Here is a 16,464-nt window from a genome sequence, read left to right on the forward strand (position 1 = left end):
AAAATTTACTGTATTTCGTGCTGTGGCTGCAAGACCGGTGAACATAATGGTTCGACGGCTTTAACATTTTTTATCTAACAGGCGATTAAGTCGAAGGAAGAGCAGCTGACTGGATTCCTGGAAAGACTGAACAAAATGGCTGCCGCTCTAGGGGCGAAGACAAACAGTCTGAATGTTTGTAACGGAATACTCAAGGTATAACTTCCAGAACATATGTTTTGTTCATTTGCGTGGAAATAATTTAGTTTTTTTTTTTTTGGGGGGGGGAAGGGAGGGATATTTACGCAATCATAAATGAGCTTTGAAATGTTTATTCGTATGTTGCGCAACAACACCTTAATTTTTTACGTATTTACATGTGGTCCTTTACAGCGCAAGTGTGTTTCTGCTTCAGCAATGCCAGTTTCCGTCCAACAGGAACCCGTTTCTTCTAAGGTTGGTATTTCAAATATTTTATTTGTGTCCCTCGAATGTAGTCGAAAGTTTGTTTATGATTTTGCGACACGAAGCAGTGTTTCCCTCGCGGTTTCATTAAGTGATTGAGAAAACTTAATTCCCCTGCGACACCACAAATTTGTACTTCTTGGAAAACACACTTTGCTGGGGTTCCATATGTTTCTGCGGTGTTGTGCTGAACAAATTGTTAATGTATGTATACCAAATCTTTTGACAGTTTGAATAATTTGGCCTCCTAAGCATTGTAAGTTTGTTGTGATTTTCAGGAAAAAATCGCGGTGTCTCCAATAACTGGATTCCTGGAAAGACTGGAAAAAGTCACTGCCGCTCTAGAGGCTGTGAGTACGAATATGGAACGAACTCCTCTCAAAAACGTCACGTCGGTGTTGAAGAAGTCCGCAAGGGGGCGCAAAAGAACGAAGGCGAGCAAGGAAGAGCCAATAAATACGTTATTATTTCTGCCCAGCTCCGGTCACACTTGAGTAAACGCTTCAAGATAATAGATCGATTGTTTGACAACAATGTACGATGACGTAGTGCATGTGGTAGCGCAATTAACAACGCACAGGGCTAGTTTGTGTTTAGCTTGCATAGCTAGTGCAACTTGCTTATCTTGTTAATCACCGCAATTGAATATTTTAGAACAAAATATTGCGCTAGTTTTAACGAGAGTGGTCAATTCACACAAAAATGAGTGTTATTATTATAGTATTTTCTTTTGTAAAAAATATCAACTTACACCAGTTAAAATCCACCAATTTAACTTTCACAAGGACACGGAGAGTATTGCGGACGAGAATGGAGTCGGCCGTAAGTCTCGCAAAAGAAAGGGGGAAAATGCTCCAGAGAATAGTGATGGAGGAGATACGACATCACTGAACAAGTTGACGAATATTAATAAGATGGGAGATATGCTCAGGAACTCGGCAGTGGGCACCTCCAACGAAACGACGCGATTGGTGCTGCAGGAAGAGGGGTATTAATGCTTGCTACACCGCAAAATTGGGCGGGTCTTCGGCGCAAAAAATAAATGTATCGTATTGTTCTTTCTCTTCTAATTGTTCTTTTCAATTCGCCTCCTTACTGCCGTTCTTTGATGTCACCGCTATATATTTGTAGATACGTAAGGTACTTTCTTTGAAACATAATAAAACTGCACCTATTTGCCAGTTCTGACTTTTTTAATAGCAAATGCGGTATGGTTTGGGTTTGAACACGTTACGTTAAGATTAAAAAATCATCTATATACAAGCATTGGAATGGCCATATTACAATCTAAGCCATGAACCTCATGGAAATTTCAAACAACTGGCGGGAATGCTTGGCAAGAACTTCTTGCGAAATTTCGTAGCACCAGTTGTTGTCTGTGTTCTCATTCCTTCCGTCCACATATTCGTACAAGGCAGCGGCGATGCTTTAGTGCAGTGGTTCCCAAAGTGGGCGCCAGCGCCCCCCTAGGGAAGTTTGCAATCGTACGGGGGGCGCTGGAGACCAAATGGGAGATTGAGGGGCGCTAGGAAATAAATGACCGATTGGGGGGCGCTTTGGTGACAAGGCAATTTTTCTTTTATAGCCTAAATCAGTGTTTCCCAACCTGTGGTACGCGACCGCATTCTAGGTGGTCCGCAAGCACCTTTCCATAATTTTCTCAGCTCTTACTTGGTGGAACGTGCGTTCAGCGCATTCTCCACTCTTTTAGATGGAAAGAGAAATCGTCTTGACATTGTAACGAATTTTATTTCCTCCACGTCACTTTACACTTTTGTTAGTTATTGTTTGTATTTCACTGTTTTCTTTCGTTGTTACCACTTTATTTATTATGTTGTTTTACCCACGTATATTGCTTTTAAGGCTCGCACTTCACTTTCACCACACTACTTTATTACCTTCGTCTCCCCTCCCTTTCCTATTATTTTACGCTCCGCTTATTTTTGTATGCCCCGGATGTGCCGCGTGTCGGGGTCTTCTTCTGGGCGTCGCGTTGTTAACACGGCGTACAGTGTTGTGTGTGAGCAATCGGGATCTTGGCCAGATTGCGTCGTGTTAAATTAATCGTCTTAATTTAACACGACGTCCAATAAGTTAAATCAGCCTGGGTTACTTTGGCTTTGTGGTGAGCCGTTATTACAGGGTTCTGGGCAGTATTAGAATTAGAGAGGCAGTTTTGTGCAAAGTACCGAATTAGGTGGAAGGGCTAATTGGGGGATAACATCGCCACCCAAAAACATCTAACCGCTTAATTGCAAAGCTGCCGAAATAATTCCGTAACAATATCGTTAATAGAGGAGACTTACGATTGTTTTTGTCCAACATGAAACCTGATATTGAGAAATTGGTGTCATTGCACCAATCTCACCCATCGCATTAATTGACAAGCAACAATAAATTCGTTATGTTTTTTGTCTGTTCTGTTGGGCGTTGTTAAATGACTAAGGTGTTTTGGGGGGCGGCACATAAAACAAGTTTGAGAAACACTGCTTTAGATTCATCGATGAATGGCTGAATTGACCCTATTTACTACCAAACGGACATTGGTCCTGTTGCACCGCAAGCGTTGCACCCCCTTTTCGTTGTGTTTGTGTCTACTTACCCACCTAATAATTTGGTGCGGAATCTTTGTTGGTTATATTACAGATTGAATTTTTCCTCTTCATCTGCTTGGACAACAATATTTTGTCTGGCACCATCAGTTAGTTATTCCAATAACGGGAAAAAATAATTCTCTATCTCAAGGTTTACTGTTGGAGTTAAAGAACTCCTTTACACAAGTCTGTGCGTCTTCTAAATAGTCTAACTCCCGACTAAACACACACATCCACCAAGCTTCAAACCAGTCCAAAGTTGTTCATAAATCTATTTGTTGAAAAAATCCAAGTACAGTACAGTACAATTGGGGCTTCTATACAGTGTACTAAAGAAGAACCAACAGCCTAGACCCTTACGCAGCAACAGTTAAAACACACTGATTTGGCAGGCACTAGTTGCTCTGCTTATATAGTCTGCGGTTGGCCACACGTATTGATGCCTTATTTGGAGTTGTTGCGCAACTTGAATGCAACTTGAAGGTGGCCGATTTGGTCGATTACGTCAGTTATTTATGTAGCTTGATTAGCTAAGTGCCCTAAATAGGTTATTTATGTTTAGGTAGACTTTGTTTTCCGAATAACTAAAAGTAGTTATGTTTATTTCAGCTTTATTTATCATTTGCGAAAGAAGTACTTGTGTTTAAATTAAACTTATTTATTATTTGCCAAAGAAATGCCTGTAATTATTTTAACTTGATTTACGTAGTTAGTTTGGTTGCCTAAGTTACCTATATGACTTCATTGCCCAAATTACCTGTTAATAACACAACTATAATGTGGCTGCTTCTACCGGCTACAATTTTTTCACCTGCCACCAGCTCGGCAGGTTTTTCCTATTAAATTGTCCGGTCAGGAATTGACCTAAACCGGAAATGAGTTCTTCTTTTTTCCCATGTCGTTTTATTGGACATCACAACTTGGACATTGAACGCGTGATTACAATGACTTTGGTTTTAACTCTCGGTCATAATATAGTTATACGCTTTGGGCCTTTTTAAGTATATACATGTGTTGTGCGGCGACAATACGGATTTATTAAGATGGACAACGAAAAAATGGGGTTATTGGTGAATTGTGGTGACCGAACTGTTCGTTTGTGCATCGAAGTGTGCATTGCTTTTTTCTGGTGTCATGGTATCCGCTTTATTAAACGTGTGGTTTGTGTTGCTCGCTCTTCCTATACCGCACAACTTGCTGAATAAAACATCAACCGCTTTAAAATAGTCCTTTGTAATAAAAAACAATGCCTCTACATACAGAACAGAAATATATTCACAAACTTCTGTGTCGCTGTCCAGATTACAATTGGCGGCCAACGAAAATTAGATCGCGGGTTAATTTTGTAGCAAGTTGTCACAACGGAACAATTACATTAATTTTGTTCAAAGGTAAAACAATTAATCACATTTTCAACAACAAATAATCCCGCTCACGCTACACATATTTCAGTGGAAGCGTTGCATGTTTATACAGAAAAGTGAAAAAAGTTGCAACAACATATTGTGAAAAAAACCCACGACCACATGACCTACATGTTAAATTTCAGAACAAACAAACACATCTCAAACAGCAACAACAGTCGCACAGTCAACTGGTTTGTCAAGATCAAAAGCATGTGTCCAGACATCTGAGGTTGGATCATAAACTTCAACTGATGTCAGGGGATCGACGTAACTCCTAAATAAAATCAAAATAAACGTGAGTATTTTTAAACAGCAGCAAATTCCTACTCACGCAACTGACAACAACACACATATCCTGTATATTTTTATTACTGATATTGGGACACAAAATTTACTTTTACTTAATATCATTAGCAAGGTCAGTCGGTTGTGCGCAAATCACACACTTACATATATTATCGCAGTCATTAAACGGTAGACACTTAAACCACCTCACGGACGGGCGAAACGGGATTTCCCCGGTTTTCGTGATATGTTAAACTAGCTTTTCGCACATGTTTGTTGGAAATATCATTCTTCCTGAACTAAAATAGTTATCAAGTCATTGCATATTTTAAAAGCAAGCAAAACATATTCCATCAACGAAACGTTTGTTTCGTTCACCACGTGCTTCGGCAATGCTACACACGTCCTAAAGTATCGAAATTCACGGTCTTTAGGCAAATCTACCAAAAAACAAAATGCTCTTAGTGTGTAACAACGTTTTTGCATACACAAACTAAATATTAGAGTTATAATATTGCAAAGTCTTCGTGAAAACTAATGTTGAGTAGCCACGCATGGAAGTCCCGTTTCGCCCGTCCGTGAGGTGGTTTAAGTGTCTACCGTTTAATGACTGAGATAATATATGTAAGTGTGTGATTTGCGCACGACTGACCTTGCTAATGATATTAAGTAAAAGTAAATTAAACACCTTAAATTATGAGTAACAAACCCTATAGTGACGTCACAATCACTAGTACAAACATTCAAACGTAAACCTCACCCCGATCCACCCACAACATAAATCCTCCCATCAATAACACAAGCAGAGTGATCGCAACGAGTATTTAGGAGAGGAGAAACATATTTCCATTTGTTGACTCTAGGTTCGTATTCTTCAACTGTTCGCAGGGAGTCACGACGACCAACACCTCCTGTCAGATTTAAAGTAAAACTTTGTCCAGGGATTTTCTTGGCTTCTGTTTTGTATTTAAGTGAAATATTTGTTCATGTAACTTTAATTACATCATGTGTGATTTAAGTAAAGTTACCTCACATTAATAGTCAGAATCCAGGAAATAAGAAACAGTTACAAAAACTCCTAGTTTTAGTTAATATTTAACTTCTGATAACTAACCAATTGCATAGATCTTCCCTTCAATTTCTTCACATGCTAAACAACATCTTTCTTGATTGAAAGAAGCGATTGTTGTGGAGATTCCAACACGAACATCACGGAATTCACATGATTGTAAGGGTTGTCTGTCATCACCAACTCCGCCCACAGAATACAAAACATCTGAAGAAATTTCCAAATCGTTTGTGTGAATATTTATTGTGACGTCATATTACGATTGTGTGGTAATATTACGTAACAATCATTGAGGTAAGCACTGCGTTTAACGTAGAAACAAGGGATAATTTTGTATCAAGATGTAAATAAAAACTAAATAATATGAAGGTTGATATTCACGAACTCAGTAAGCACACAAATAATTATTTTAAACAAGGGTTTAATTTAATAAAAAAAAGATTTTTTGCTCATTTTACACGAAACGAAATGAAAACTCGTGCTTATGACGTCATCACTAAGTAAACAGTTTTGCGTCTTCATGAAATATTTGCGAGTAACAAGAGAGTGAGTATTGTAGGGAGTCTAATGTTTATAGCGAATTTTACATTGTTGCCTTGCATTGTCAAGAAAAGGGAAAGCCTTCATAAGTTTTGAGAGATTTAAAACATATTCTTACTGTCAATTGAACACATTCCATGTCCATGTCTTGGTTGTAACATGTTGGCACCAATTACCCATTTGTCTTCTTCTATGTCATAAATCAAGTAGGATGAAAATGGTTTGTGATCTCCACCAAGACCCCCGGAAAGGTAAAGTTTCTCTACAACATGGAATTGTCAATACAATAGATTGGGTAACATTAAAACTTGGTTCCTATACAACTTTTGTGATTGTCATTAACAAATATTTCTGTAGCATAGCAAAGTATCACCCACATGACAAGAATTTATTCTGTTGAATAAATATCACTATGTCAGTTATTTACTGGCATGTCTGCAAAAGATGGGTTGGCTGACCAAAAAACTTTAACAAGTCTTGATTACAACCTCTGCCTATCAAACCTAATTCTTCTAGTTGTGAGGGGCATGTAATAACCGATTAATATTGTATAACCTTAATAATGTGTTCAGGGGCGTATCCAGGAATTTTTAAAGGGGGGGGTCCAAATGTTTTTAGGGAATTCCCCGATTTTCAGGTATAAACTGAGCATAAACTATTGTGGGCGAGAATCGCAAAATACGAACGCCGGTGTTCGCGCCAATCGTCACATAAACGGTGGCTTTCTGGCTTGCCCAATTGTGTAATGCTATGGAAAGTTTAACAACTAAACTAATTGAATTTCACGCAAGTAAACCGCTTGTCATTACAACGTGGCCACTGAAAAACGACGTTTCGTCCCTGAACTGACGAAAAATGACACTTGTTTCGTAACAATGCAACATGTTTGGTAACAATGCTCCCTGTTTGGAAACAATGGCGAATGCAACACGATGCGGTTTTTAGGTCAACGTCAAAGCAATTTTTAGTTTTCACGCGGATTTTGACAAAAAAATACAGTGGCGTTTGTTTAGTTATCAAAAAAGACCAAAATATTTCACAAAAGGGGGGGGTCCGGACCCCTCGGACCCCCCCCTGGATACGCCCATGAATGTGTTATATTTACTGCTGTGTTCTGAAAGCATTTAAATTTTGATTGAAAAATGCTTTGTTCAATCATAGCAACTGACCTCTGACAACAGCAGATGCAGCATCCACTCGACCTTCACACAAATCAGCAAATTTCATCCAGCGATCACTTCTCTCCAAATTCATCATCTCACAACTTTTTGTTGGACCGCTTCCACCCATTACATAAACTGTGTTTCCAACTTTGGCTGAAGTTGAGAAGATTCTTTCTGTGTTCAGTTTCTGCAAATAAAATAGTGAAACCTTGTATGCATTTCACACCTCATGTGTTAATCCACATCAATATTTTTATTGGGACTAAAATGTAATTTGACAGTGGTTTTCCATCTGGGAGCTTTTTATGACTGCAAGCAACTTGTACATGTTTGCATAATTAAGCTTGTTGCTGTTTGTGATGCAACAATTTTTTGGTTGGTGAGTGCAGAACTTAAAGGTGCCATGACACCATTTTTACAAACCTTCTTTACATTTTTAGTTAAAGCCGGATACATTTCTGACGAATAAATCTAGCATTGGGACATTCTGTATACCCCAGTTTAGCAGATATACTTGTTGTATGGCATGGTATTCAAGAATTGGTGCTGATTAGGTAAAATTGTTTTAAGTGTATAGTTTTTGTTTATAATCAGTAAGTGATGAAAGGTTGAAAGTTTAAGCTGTCATGTATTTATTGAAAGCATCGATAATAATATACTTTGTGCACTTTTCATCAAACAATACTGAGTGTGACATTAGTGTGAGTTTGGAACAGGATCACCAACTGGGTCACAGTGGAAGGTTGAACACCTGAGCTACGCCATGAAAGCAGACAAGGACTGCACAGCTCAATGTTATGGTTATAGTGCAGAGTTCGATGTTGTCTTCATGCTTCTAATTGTTGTTTTTCTATTTGTGATTTGCCAAACTTGTATTCAATGTTTTATACATTACATAAAATGCAGAGTTTGACTTGTCCCTTTGTTAACTATGCCCTAGGAAACTGACGGTAACAACCAATTCGCATGGCAAATTCTCGAATGCAACTAACCGGTAAATGTTGATGTTGTTTTGTGGTAACATTCCATTTCACACAATCTCTATCTGAATTCTCACCACCAATAACAAGAAATCCTGATGAATCTATAACAAGTTTAAATAATATGAATTTCAATGTTAGTAAAAAAACGTCTGCCAGAGTTAATAAGAGCAATAAATCAATAATGTCCAATTTTAAAGGTAATCAACATAAATACCCAAACTGAGAGATTTGCTTTTTTGCCAACAATAATTTCTGTGGCTTGTGACTCACAAAAGTCCACTAATACTATTTTGAAGGTTTTACGAAAAAATAATATTTTTACAGACAAAAACTCAACTAGGATCTGAGGAGCCTTTAAAAATATCGTTTGTACTAAAGGATAGCAGGAACAGAGCCAGGGGGCTGCAAAGCAACTTTCCTGGGACAAATGTTTTACCATTGCAGAAGGGTTGTACCAACGTCGGAATGCAAAATAGATGAGGAAACTTAAATTTTCCAACAGGAAAATTTACTTAAAAAGAAATATTTAGGGAGGTATTGGTAAAAAGAAATACTGAGTAAAGAAATGCTTGCTATTTATTTAGGCAGCTGATGACATGCGATATTGGGCTTATTTCTGTACATGTTAGCTTGCAGCAAAGACCAAGACTAAATTTGGTGACAAATAGCTCAATCATGCTTTTTTTCGTGTTTTTAGGAAATGATTATCTAAACATGAGTATCTGTTTTCTTGCAACATAAATAGACTAGATACAACATCCATTAACTGATATATTAAATCTACTTAAGACAATCATTTCATCAGATTTTGTGAAGTAGCTACAAAATAGGGTCTTATGGCTCTCTTACACAAACACCAAACTAACATTTTGTAGTAAATTACTTCACATGTTGGTATTGATTCTATCATGCTGCAATGCTCAATGTTTACAATGTCACGTTATTGAAAAATACAAATTACCGTTTTTGCTTCTCTGTATACGTATTGGATGGTTTCTTCCACTGGGTGGGAATTCAGGTGTGGCATGACTTGTAGATCTTCTATTTGCTGTATTTAAATTGGAAATATTTAGGGAGGTATTGGTTTTACTTCCGCAGTTTATTCTGTGAGACTAATTTTTGGGCTTCTTGGACGGCAGCTTGCATTTAAGGAATATTACAGCCTCTGACACCCACAAACTTGGACAACCATTTCATAAAAGATATTACTTACCTTGTACTTGTGGGGATTGTTGTGCTTGTTCAACTGGACGAATGTTGCCATCAAGTGGTCGGTTAATTTCAGGCCCAATATCTACAAACAAAAATCCTCAACAAATACACAAACAAGAGATATAAAGTATGTATATCAATATATAAGTTCCATTGTACATTAACACTAAAGCATTATACTACTTTAATGTAAACCATTGTGAAAAACAAACTTACCATGTCTTCGTGGAGCTTGTTGAGTTCTTTCTCTTGGTTGGAGGTTTTCTCCAAGTAGTGGATCAATTACTGAACCAATATCTACAAAAAAATCATTTTTACAGAATAATTGCACAATTCCAAAAGATGTCTTGAAAAAATCTAATCATGCAAAACTTGCCATGAAACTTCCATGTCTGTGTGGAAAACTGGCTGAGTGGAACAGTTGGATTGTGGGTTGCTGTTGGATCCACAATATGCATGTTCCTTGCAGCATTCAATACTTGCTGCAAAATTACTCTGGGATCTTGTTTGGAAAGAAGTTGTTGGAATTCATCCCGAATGTAAACCATGTCTGGTCGTTGATTTGGATCTTGATGCCAACATCTGATCATCGCACTTTCCATCACATCAACTATTTCTCTGTTGTTTGCATTGCTTTGCTCTCTTAGGCTTTGTATTGCTTCACAGTCCGGTCGTAGACTCCTCTCAAGCTTGTGCCAGAACTCTTGTTCTGACTGGTATGGTTGTTCACGACTTAGCATCTCAAAATAGATGATACCACAGCTGTAGGCATCCTGTTCTTTTTTAGGTCTTGCATATTGAAGAAGCCTTTCTGGTGCTGCATAGTAAAGTGACAACCCAGGTGATTTGGATTGACCGGGAAGTTGAGTTGTTGATCCTGACGTCAATTGGATCAATCGGGAACATCCAAAATCACCAATTACACAATGCAAGTCAAGCGTCATAAAAATATTTTCAGGCTTTAAATCCATGTGAACCAATCGCTTGTTGATTCCACAATTGTGAATGTAGGCAACTCCTGATGCTATTTCAGTTGCCATGCGAAGAATTAAACCAGGGCCCAGTTCAATATCTTCATCCAGGATTAGAATTCTTAAACTTCCACCTCCATAGAATTGCATTACAATCCCGATTGCTCCTGGCCACTTGGTGTATCCATGAACAGTTGATATGTTGTCATGGCGAGATCGCAGTAAATTCTCATACTCGCGTCTGAATCTACAAGAAATGTAAACAATATGTTGATCTAACTATCTTGGCTTTGTGTTGGATCATTATTGACTACAAAAACTCCAAACATGTTATAAAAATTAATTCAAACACATATTTTTACGTTTTTTCAAACAGGTGTTGTTCATGTTCTCCACCAGTGACTTTCAAGCATTTGACAGCAAGAAATCCAATTTTTTCATGCTTTCCGAGGAAAACTTTGCCAAAGCTACCTTCACCGACCACACACAACTTGACGTCGCAAAAGATGTTTTCAGATTTGAACTCTCTCAACTAAAAAATGCAATTTTCACTGTTTTTTCAAGTAAAATCCTTATCTGAAATCGCGATTTAAAGTGTTAATTTATTCTGCAACGCATTGATTACTTCAAGTTTTAGCGTGGTTAAGCCAATTAACAACACTTTGGACGCAATCGCATTCAAGCCAATGCATTTTTCATTTTGCGTCAAGTGTTACTCATGCGTGACGAAAAGAGTTTCTATTCTATGTTTTATGGTCGAATTTACCAAATATTAACCATAAAATTAATTTATCAAAACAAATTATTACTGTTTTGTTTTGTTTTTACATTTTCGAGTTGTTTATCACAAGGGAATGTTACTCGTTGTTTTTGTAACATTATTTTTTTCGCTGGACACCATTATGAAGACGAATTTCCCTGCGTTATACAATAATGCAACATCGGCTTAAACGTCACGCATTTTGTCATGGAAATAATTTTTATATGCCACAAAGTAAGCTTGGGACTCCATATCAACATTAAAACGACGCACTGTTTTGGAACTAATGCATGAAACGAAAATGTAAAAACTTACAAGTTGTAATACTTCTGGATCAGCAGTAGATGAGGAAAGAGCCATCGCTTGATGTTTCCTAACTACGTTCGTTCCCTATATACAGATATGTCAAATATTTTTTTATTGTCATTATGTGACATCAATACGATGCATCCTGTGATAACAACATCATTAGTTTTGAAAATACAGTTTTTCGAATAAACAAAATGATTGCATTTATCGATGGAATAATCTGACAATCGGTCTTAGTCGTAACGTTTTTTACTTTTAGTATAAATACCTAATCTACATCATAAATAAATTGTGCTACACAAAATGTTTCAATCCTGATGGCCTGACCTAAATGTTACATGCTGCATTACAGTGCATATCAAGGTTTAAATACAATTCCATATAACGTGTAGTGACTGTCACTTGTGAATAGTGATGTGTTGCGCCGGATCCGGGTACCCGGACCCGGCCGGATATTGACCAACTTTCAATACCCGGACCCGGCCGGATAATACACTTAATTTTACCGGATAGTTGGGAAAGCATTTTTTTGACAAACATTTCGCAAATTACTCGTTTTTGGGACCCAGTCTGTGATACTCGCCGACCTACGATTTTTCTGTTGTTTGTTATTAAGGTTTTTCGTGACGTGTTATACCATATTAATAAATACCCACGTTTATTTGTTCCACTCATGACAGGCTAACCTTAACATAGCATTCTGTTTGGCAATCAAACATTTTTGCCATAATACACGAATCGGTGTTAACAAACTGCCGGATCCAAATTATCCGGCCGGATGTGATGAATAACTATCCGGATCCGGCCGGGCCGGATAATTTGGAACTGGGAACATCACTACTTGTGAACCTTTGTTCGCTAATGAGAAAACGCCCATAATATGCAGTTAAACGCAGTTGGCCAAACGCTCGCCAGAGTTTCCGCATACAACGAAGCAACCCACACACATGACATAGAGATGCGCTGCCAAACTAAATAACACACCTACACAATCATACCCATACCTGGCCGACTCTCGCCTCTTCATCTGTTGTTCTGTTTGGTGTGCAGTTATAGCACAATGTATATTGTTAGGTCACACAAGGCATTATCCCTTCAGAACCCTTTATGTCTTTCACTGCTGTTGTTGTCTTGAGTTTGCAGTAGATTAGTTGTCATGTGCACTGCTGAAGGAAACTAATTTGTAAATTCTATTTGAATAAGGAAAATTTTTAGTGAAACCCAAGTGTCCAACTTCCGCGCACGATTATACGGTAATTGCGTTCATCATTGTGCCGTATAACTTCTTTGTAAATAATGTTTAACTTGTTTACAGAGTAAAAATCCATTTTTGGAAAAGCCCGAGTTGTGACTCTCTGGTCCCATAATAGTGTGGTAAGGACAAGTAGGCATGTAATTCTTGTGGTCGCTAATTCTATGCCTATTTGTGTAGTAACCGCAGCGCCTTGCACTCTGTACACGAGCCCCATGCCGGATCGCAACCCTGTGTAGTTACGTGGCGCCCCCTGCTGACCCCGCAAGAAACCCAACCTTTTCATGTTTTCCAAGAAAAACTTTGCCATAGCTACCTTGACCGACTACACACAGCTTGACGTCACAAAAGATGTTTTTAGCTTTGAACTCTCTCAACTAAAAAACGCAATTTTCATTTTTAACGCCTGTTTGGACGCAGTTTCTCTGAAAAACGCCAAAATCGCATTTAACCCAATGCATTTTTCATTTGAGTCAAGTGTTACTCATGCGTGACGAAAAGAGTTTTCATTCTATGTTTTAGTATTGTATAGTCGAATCAACCGAATATTAACCATAAAATTAATTTATTACAAAGATTATTATTATTGTTTTTTTCATTTCGAGTTGTTTACAACAAAGGAATGTTTCTCGTTGTTTTCGTAACATTATTTTCTCGCTGGATCTCATTATGCGGGTATTAGGCTTGACGTTGGCGAGCCGAGCGGCGAGGAGAGTGATCGGGTCTACAAGGCTGGTCAGCACAAACAAAACAGAAAGTCATTTATTTGCATTGAGAAACCATTTGAGAATGGCGAAGCTCCTGACAAATATTGGTAAACGCGAAATTTTCTATGGACAAAATTATTCAAAACTGGTTGAATGTTTGCACCCAAGAGTGAGCATATCTGGGAAGCAGACTACGTTGCGGGTTTCCCGTCAAAAACAGCCGGAAAAGGTTGCTCTATATTTTCGAAAGCAATGCTCGGAAATACGTTTCGCCTTATAACACAAAACCGTCTTAATATTTTCTTTTGATTTTGCAGCTTCAAGGATGCCTGGTGGTAACATCTGTCATGCAACAGAGGAATTCCCTCTCCTATCGTTGAAAATGTTGAATTTGTGGTTTGGGTTTGGAACCAACACCGTTTTTGTAATGAAAGATGACATCCATAGGAACAGCGGCATGAGTGGAATTGTTGGCCGTTTGAAAGCTCTCGTCCGTTTGATGCACACTTTTATACATTTGCCGAGGTATGTAGAAACACAGAGTATTTGCTAGGTCGCCTTATGTGCTTGGTTTTATTGCCGAAAGTGTATGTACCGCTGAATAAGGGCTAGAGCGTGAAAGGGCGTATGGGATTATGGTTAATATTCGGTTGATTTGACCATGCGTCCCCACGAAATTCAAGTTAAGCTTAGTAACGTTCGAAAGCAGGGTATTATTAGATTTGGTGCTGAGTATTTGCTGGGTCACCTAGTATGTTCGGAGTTCTGAAAACGTATTTATACTTGAACATTAAAATGTTTTTTTTAAAGATTTTTATATCGTTAGAAAGTTAGCATATGAATTATTGCGTGTAAAAAAGCCGCTACCTCGTAAGATAGCTGTGTTACCCGCGTGTTAACCCTTTCTGATGACGAATTCCTCTGCGTCATACAATAATTCAGCATCGGCTGAAACGTCACGAAGCTTACGACTTCTTATCAACATCAAAACGATCCACCCTTTTGGAACTAATGCATTAAACGAAAATGTTGATACTTACAAGTTGTAATACTTCTGGATCAGCAGTAGATGATAAAAGAGTCATCGCTTGATGTTTCCTAACTACATTCGTTTCCTACATACAGATATATCAAATAATCTATTTATTGTCATACCACCATTCGACGTCAGTACGATGCATCTTGTGATAGCAACATCATTAGTGTTGAAAATACAATTTTTCGAATAAACAAAATGATTGATTTTATCGATGGAATAATCTTACAATCGGTCTTAGTCGTAACGTTATTTATTTTGAGAATAAATACCTAATCTACATCATAAATAAATTGTGCTACAAAATGTTCTAACCTAAATGTTACATGCATTCTGGTGGCCTAACCTAAATGTTACATGCATTACGATGCATATCTAGGTATAAATACAATTCCATATAACGTGTAGTGACTGTCACTTGTAAACCTTTGTTCGCTAATGAGAAAACGCAACGCAGTTGGCTAAACGCTCGCCAGAGTTTCCGCATACACCGAAGCAACCCACACATATTGCATGGAGATACCTTTCAAACTAAATAACACACCTACACAATCATACCCATACCTGCCTGCTCTCGCCTCTTCATTTCATGTTTTGTTCGGTGTGATTCAACAGAATGTTGCGCATAAGCATCTGCGAAAAATCTTGCAACCACAAACAATATCAAATACAAACTGCAAGAAACTAATACTTTTTAACAGTGGTGATTTAACACAAACCATGGCAAGTTTATACTGAAAAGCAATCCCTCATTCACCTTGTGTAGTCATGAAATATGCGAAATTTGTGTTGCAAGCAAGTGTGGTGTTTTTTGCGAGTTTAATGAAAACTTGCATCGCAATGTCTCTGCATTTTTTAAAGTACCAAAGTTTAATATGTTTTCTATATTGTGTTATGATTAGTTGGTAGTTTTTGAAGGCAGTCACAACACAATGTATGATTGTTAGGTCACACAAGTCGTTATCCCTTCAGAATCCTTACGTCTGTCATTGCTATTGTTGTCTTGAGTTTGCAGTGGATTAGTTGTCATGCACTGCTGTAGGAAACTAATCTTTGTATTCTATTTGAATGAGGACAATTTTTAGTGAAACGTAAGTGTCAATAGTTGAATATCAGCGCACGGTTATACGGTAATTGCGTTTATCATTGTACAGCATAACATCTTTGTAAATAATGTTTAACTTGTTTACAGAGTAAAAATCAATTTTTGGAAAAGCCCGAGTTGTGACTCTCTGGTCCCAAAATAGTTTGGTAAGGAACAGTAGGTAATTAATTCTCGTGGTCGCTAATTCTATGCCTGTTTGTGTAGTAACCGCGACGCCTTGTACTCTGTACATGAGCCCTGTGCCGCAACGCGATCCTGTGTAGTTACGTGGCGCCCCCTGCTGACCCCGCCTCTGACTGGTGTTGTTTGTCAGAATAAAGTTAAACTGTTCCTTTTGCCCGATGTGCTTTGCGCGTAACAAACAGTTACAGAATTTCCCGCCTGTTGCAATGTGTGGGCGCAAGGGGTCACGCCCGTCCAACTGCCAAATACAGCAGCAGTATGAAGGTTTGAATACAATCCCATCCGTACTACTTGCAATCATAAACCGGTATGATCGTATTTGAAAAATGACCGTATCTGAACTGTTCTTCTGATATAAGGTTACGAGATTTTTATTGCAACCGACGTAACCTTATGCCAGAAGAACAGTTCTTTTAAATTACAATGCTTGACAGCAAGAATAGCA

The 16,464-nt window shown here is 38.1% G+C and overlaps 1 protein-coding gene across 3 annotated transcripts; it reads right to left on the reverse strand.

Annotated features, from left to right (window-relative positions):
• Window positions 1-4,261: 4,261 nt before the first annotated feature.
• Window positions 4,262-14,812, reverse strand: LOC145909412 (uncharacterized). 3 transcript variants are annotated; one of them, XM_082996815.1, is made up of 14 exons: window positions 14,736-14,812; window positions 12,741-12,899; window positions 11,743-11,817; window positions 11,030-11,199; window positions 10,073-10,914; window positions 9,913-9,993; window positions 9,698-9,778; window positions 9,446-9,532; window positions 8,494-8,585; window positions 7,508-7,688; window positions 6,457-6,600; window positions 5,844-6,005; window positions 5,490-5,640; window positions 4,262-4,718 (listed from the first exon to the last, which is right to left on the reverse strand). In XM_082996815.1, the coding sequence occupies exons 3-14, from the start codon at window positions 11,785-11,787 to the stop codon at window positions 4,604-4,606; spliced, it is 2,151 nt and encodes a 716-aa protein (XP_082852941.1). In that variant the 5' UTR covers window positions 11,788-11,817; window positions 12,741-12,899; window positions 14,736-14,812; the 3' UTR covers window positions 4,262-4,603. The 3 variants fall into 3 exon arrangements, with proteins under 3 accessions (XP_082852941.1, XP_082852933.1, XP_082852948.1); XM_082996807.1 differs by having other exon boundaries at window positions 12,741-12,902; XM_082996822.1 differs by having other exon boundaries at window positions 4,590-4,718; window positions 5,471-5,640; window positions 12,741-12,902.
• Window positions 14,813-16,464: the final 1,652 nt, after the last annotated feature.

This window comes from Ascidia mentula, chromosome 1 (genome assembly GCF_947561715.1).
Source record: "Ascidia mentula chromosome 1, kaAscMent1.1, whole genome shotgun sequence".
Lineage (NCBI taxonomy): Eukaryota > Metazoa > Chordata > Ascidiacea > Phlebobranchia > Ascidiidae > Ascidia > Ascidia mentula.

Excerpts from the sequence above, each read along its gene's own strand:
- LOC145909412 (XM_082996815.1), bottom strand. The coding sequence starts at position 11,787 with ATGGCTCTTTCCTCATCTACTGCTGATCCAGAAGTATTACAACTT. Across the intron at positions 9,994-10,072 it reads ACAGACATGGAAGTTTCATG|ATATTGGTTCAGTAATTGAT; the intron begins GCAAGTTTTGCA and ends ATTTTTTTGTAG. Across the intron at positions 8,586-9,445 it reads TATACAGAGAAGCAAAAACG|ATTCATCAGGATTTCTTGTT; the intron begins GTAATTTGTATT and ends AACTTGTTATAG.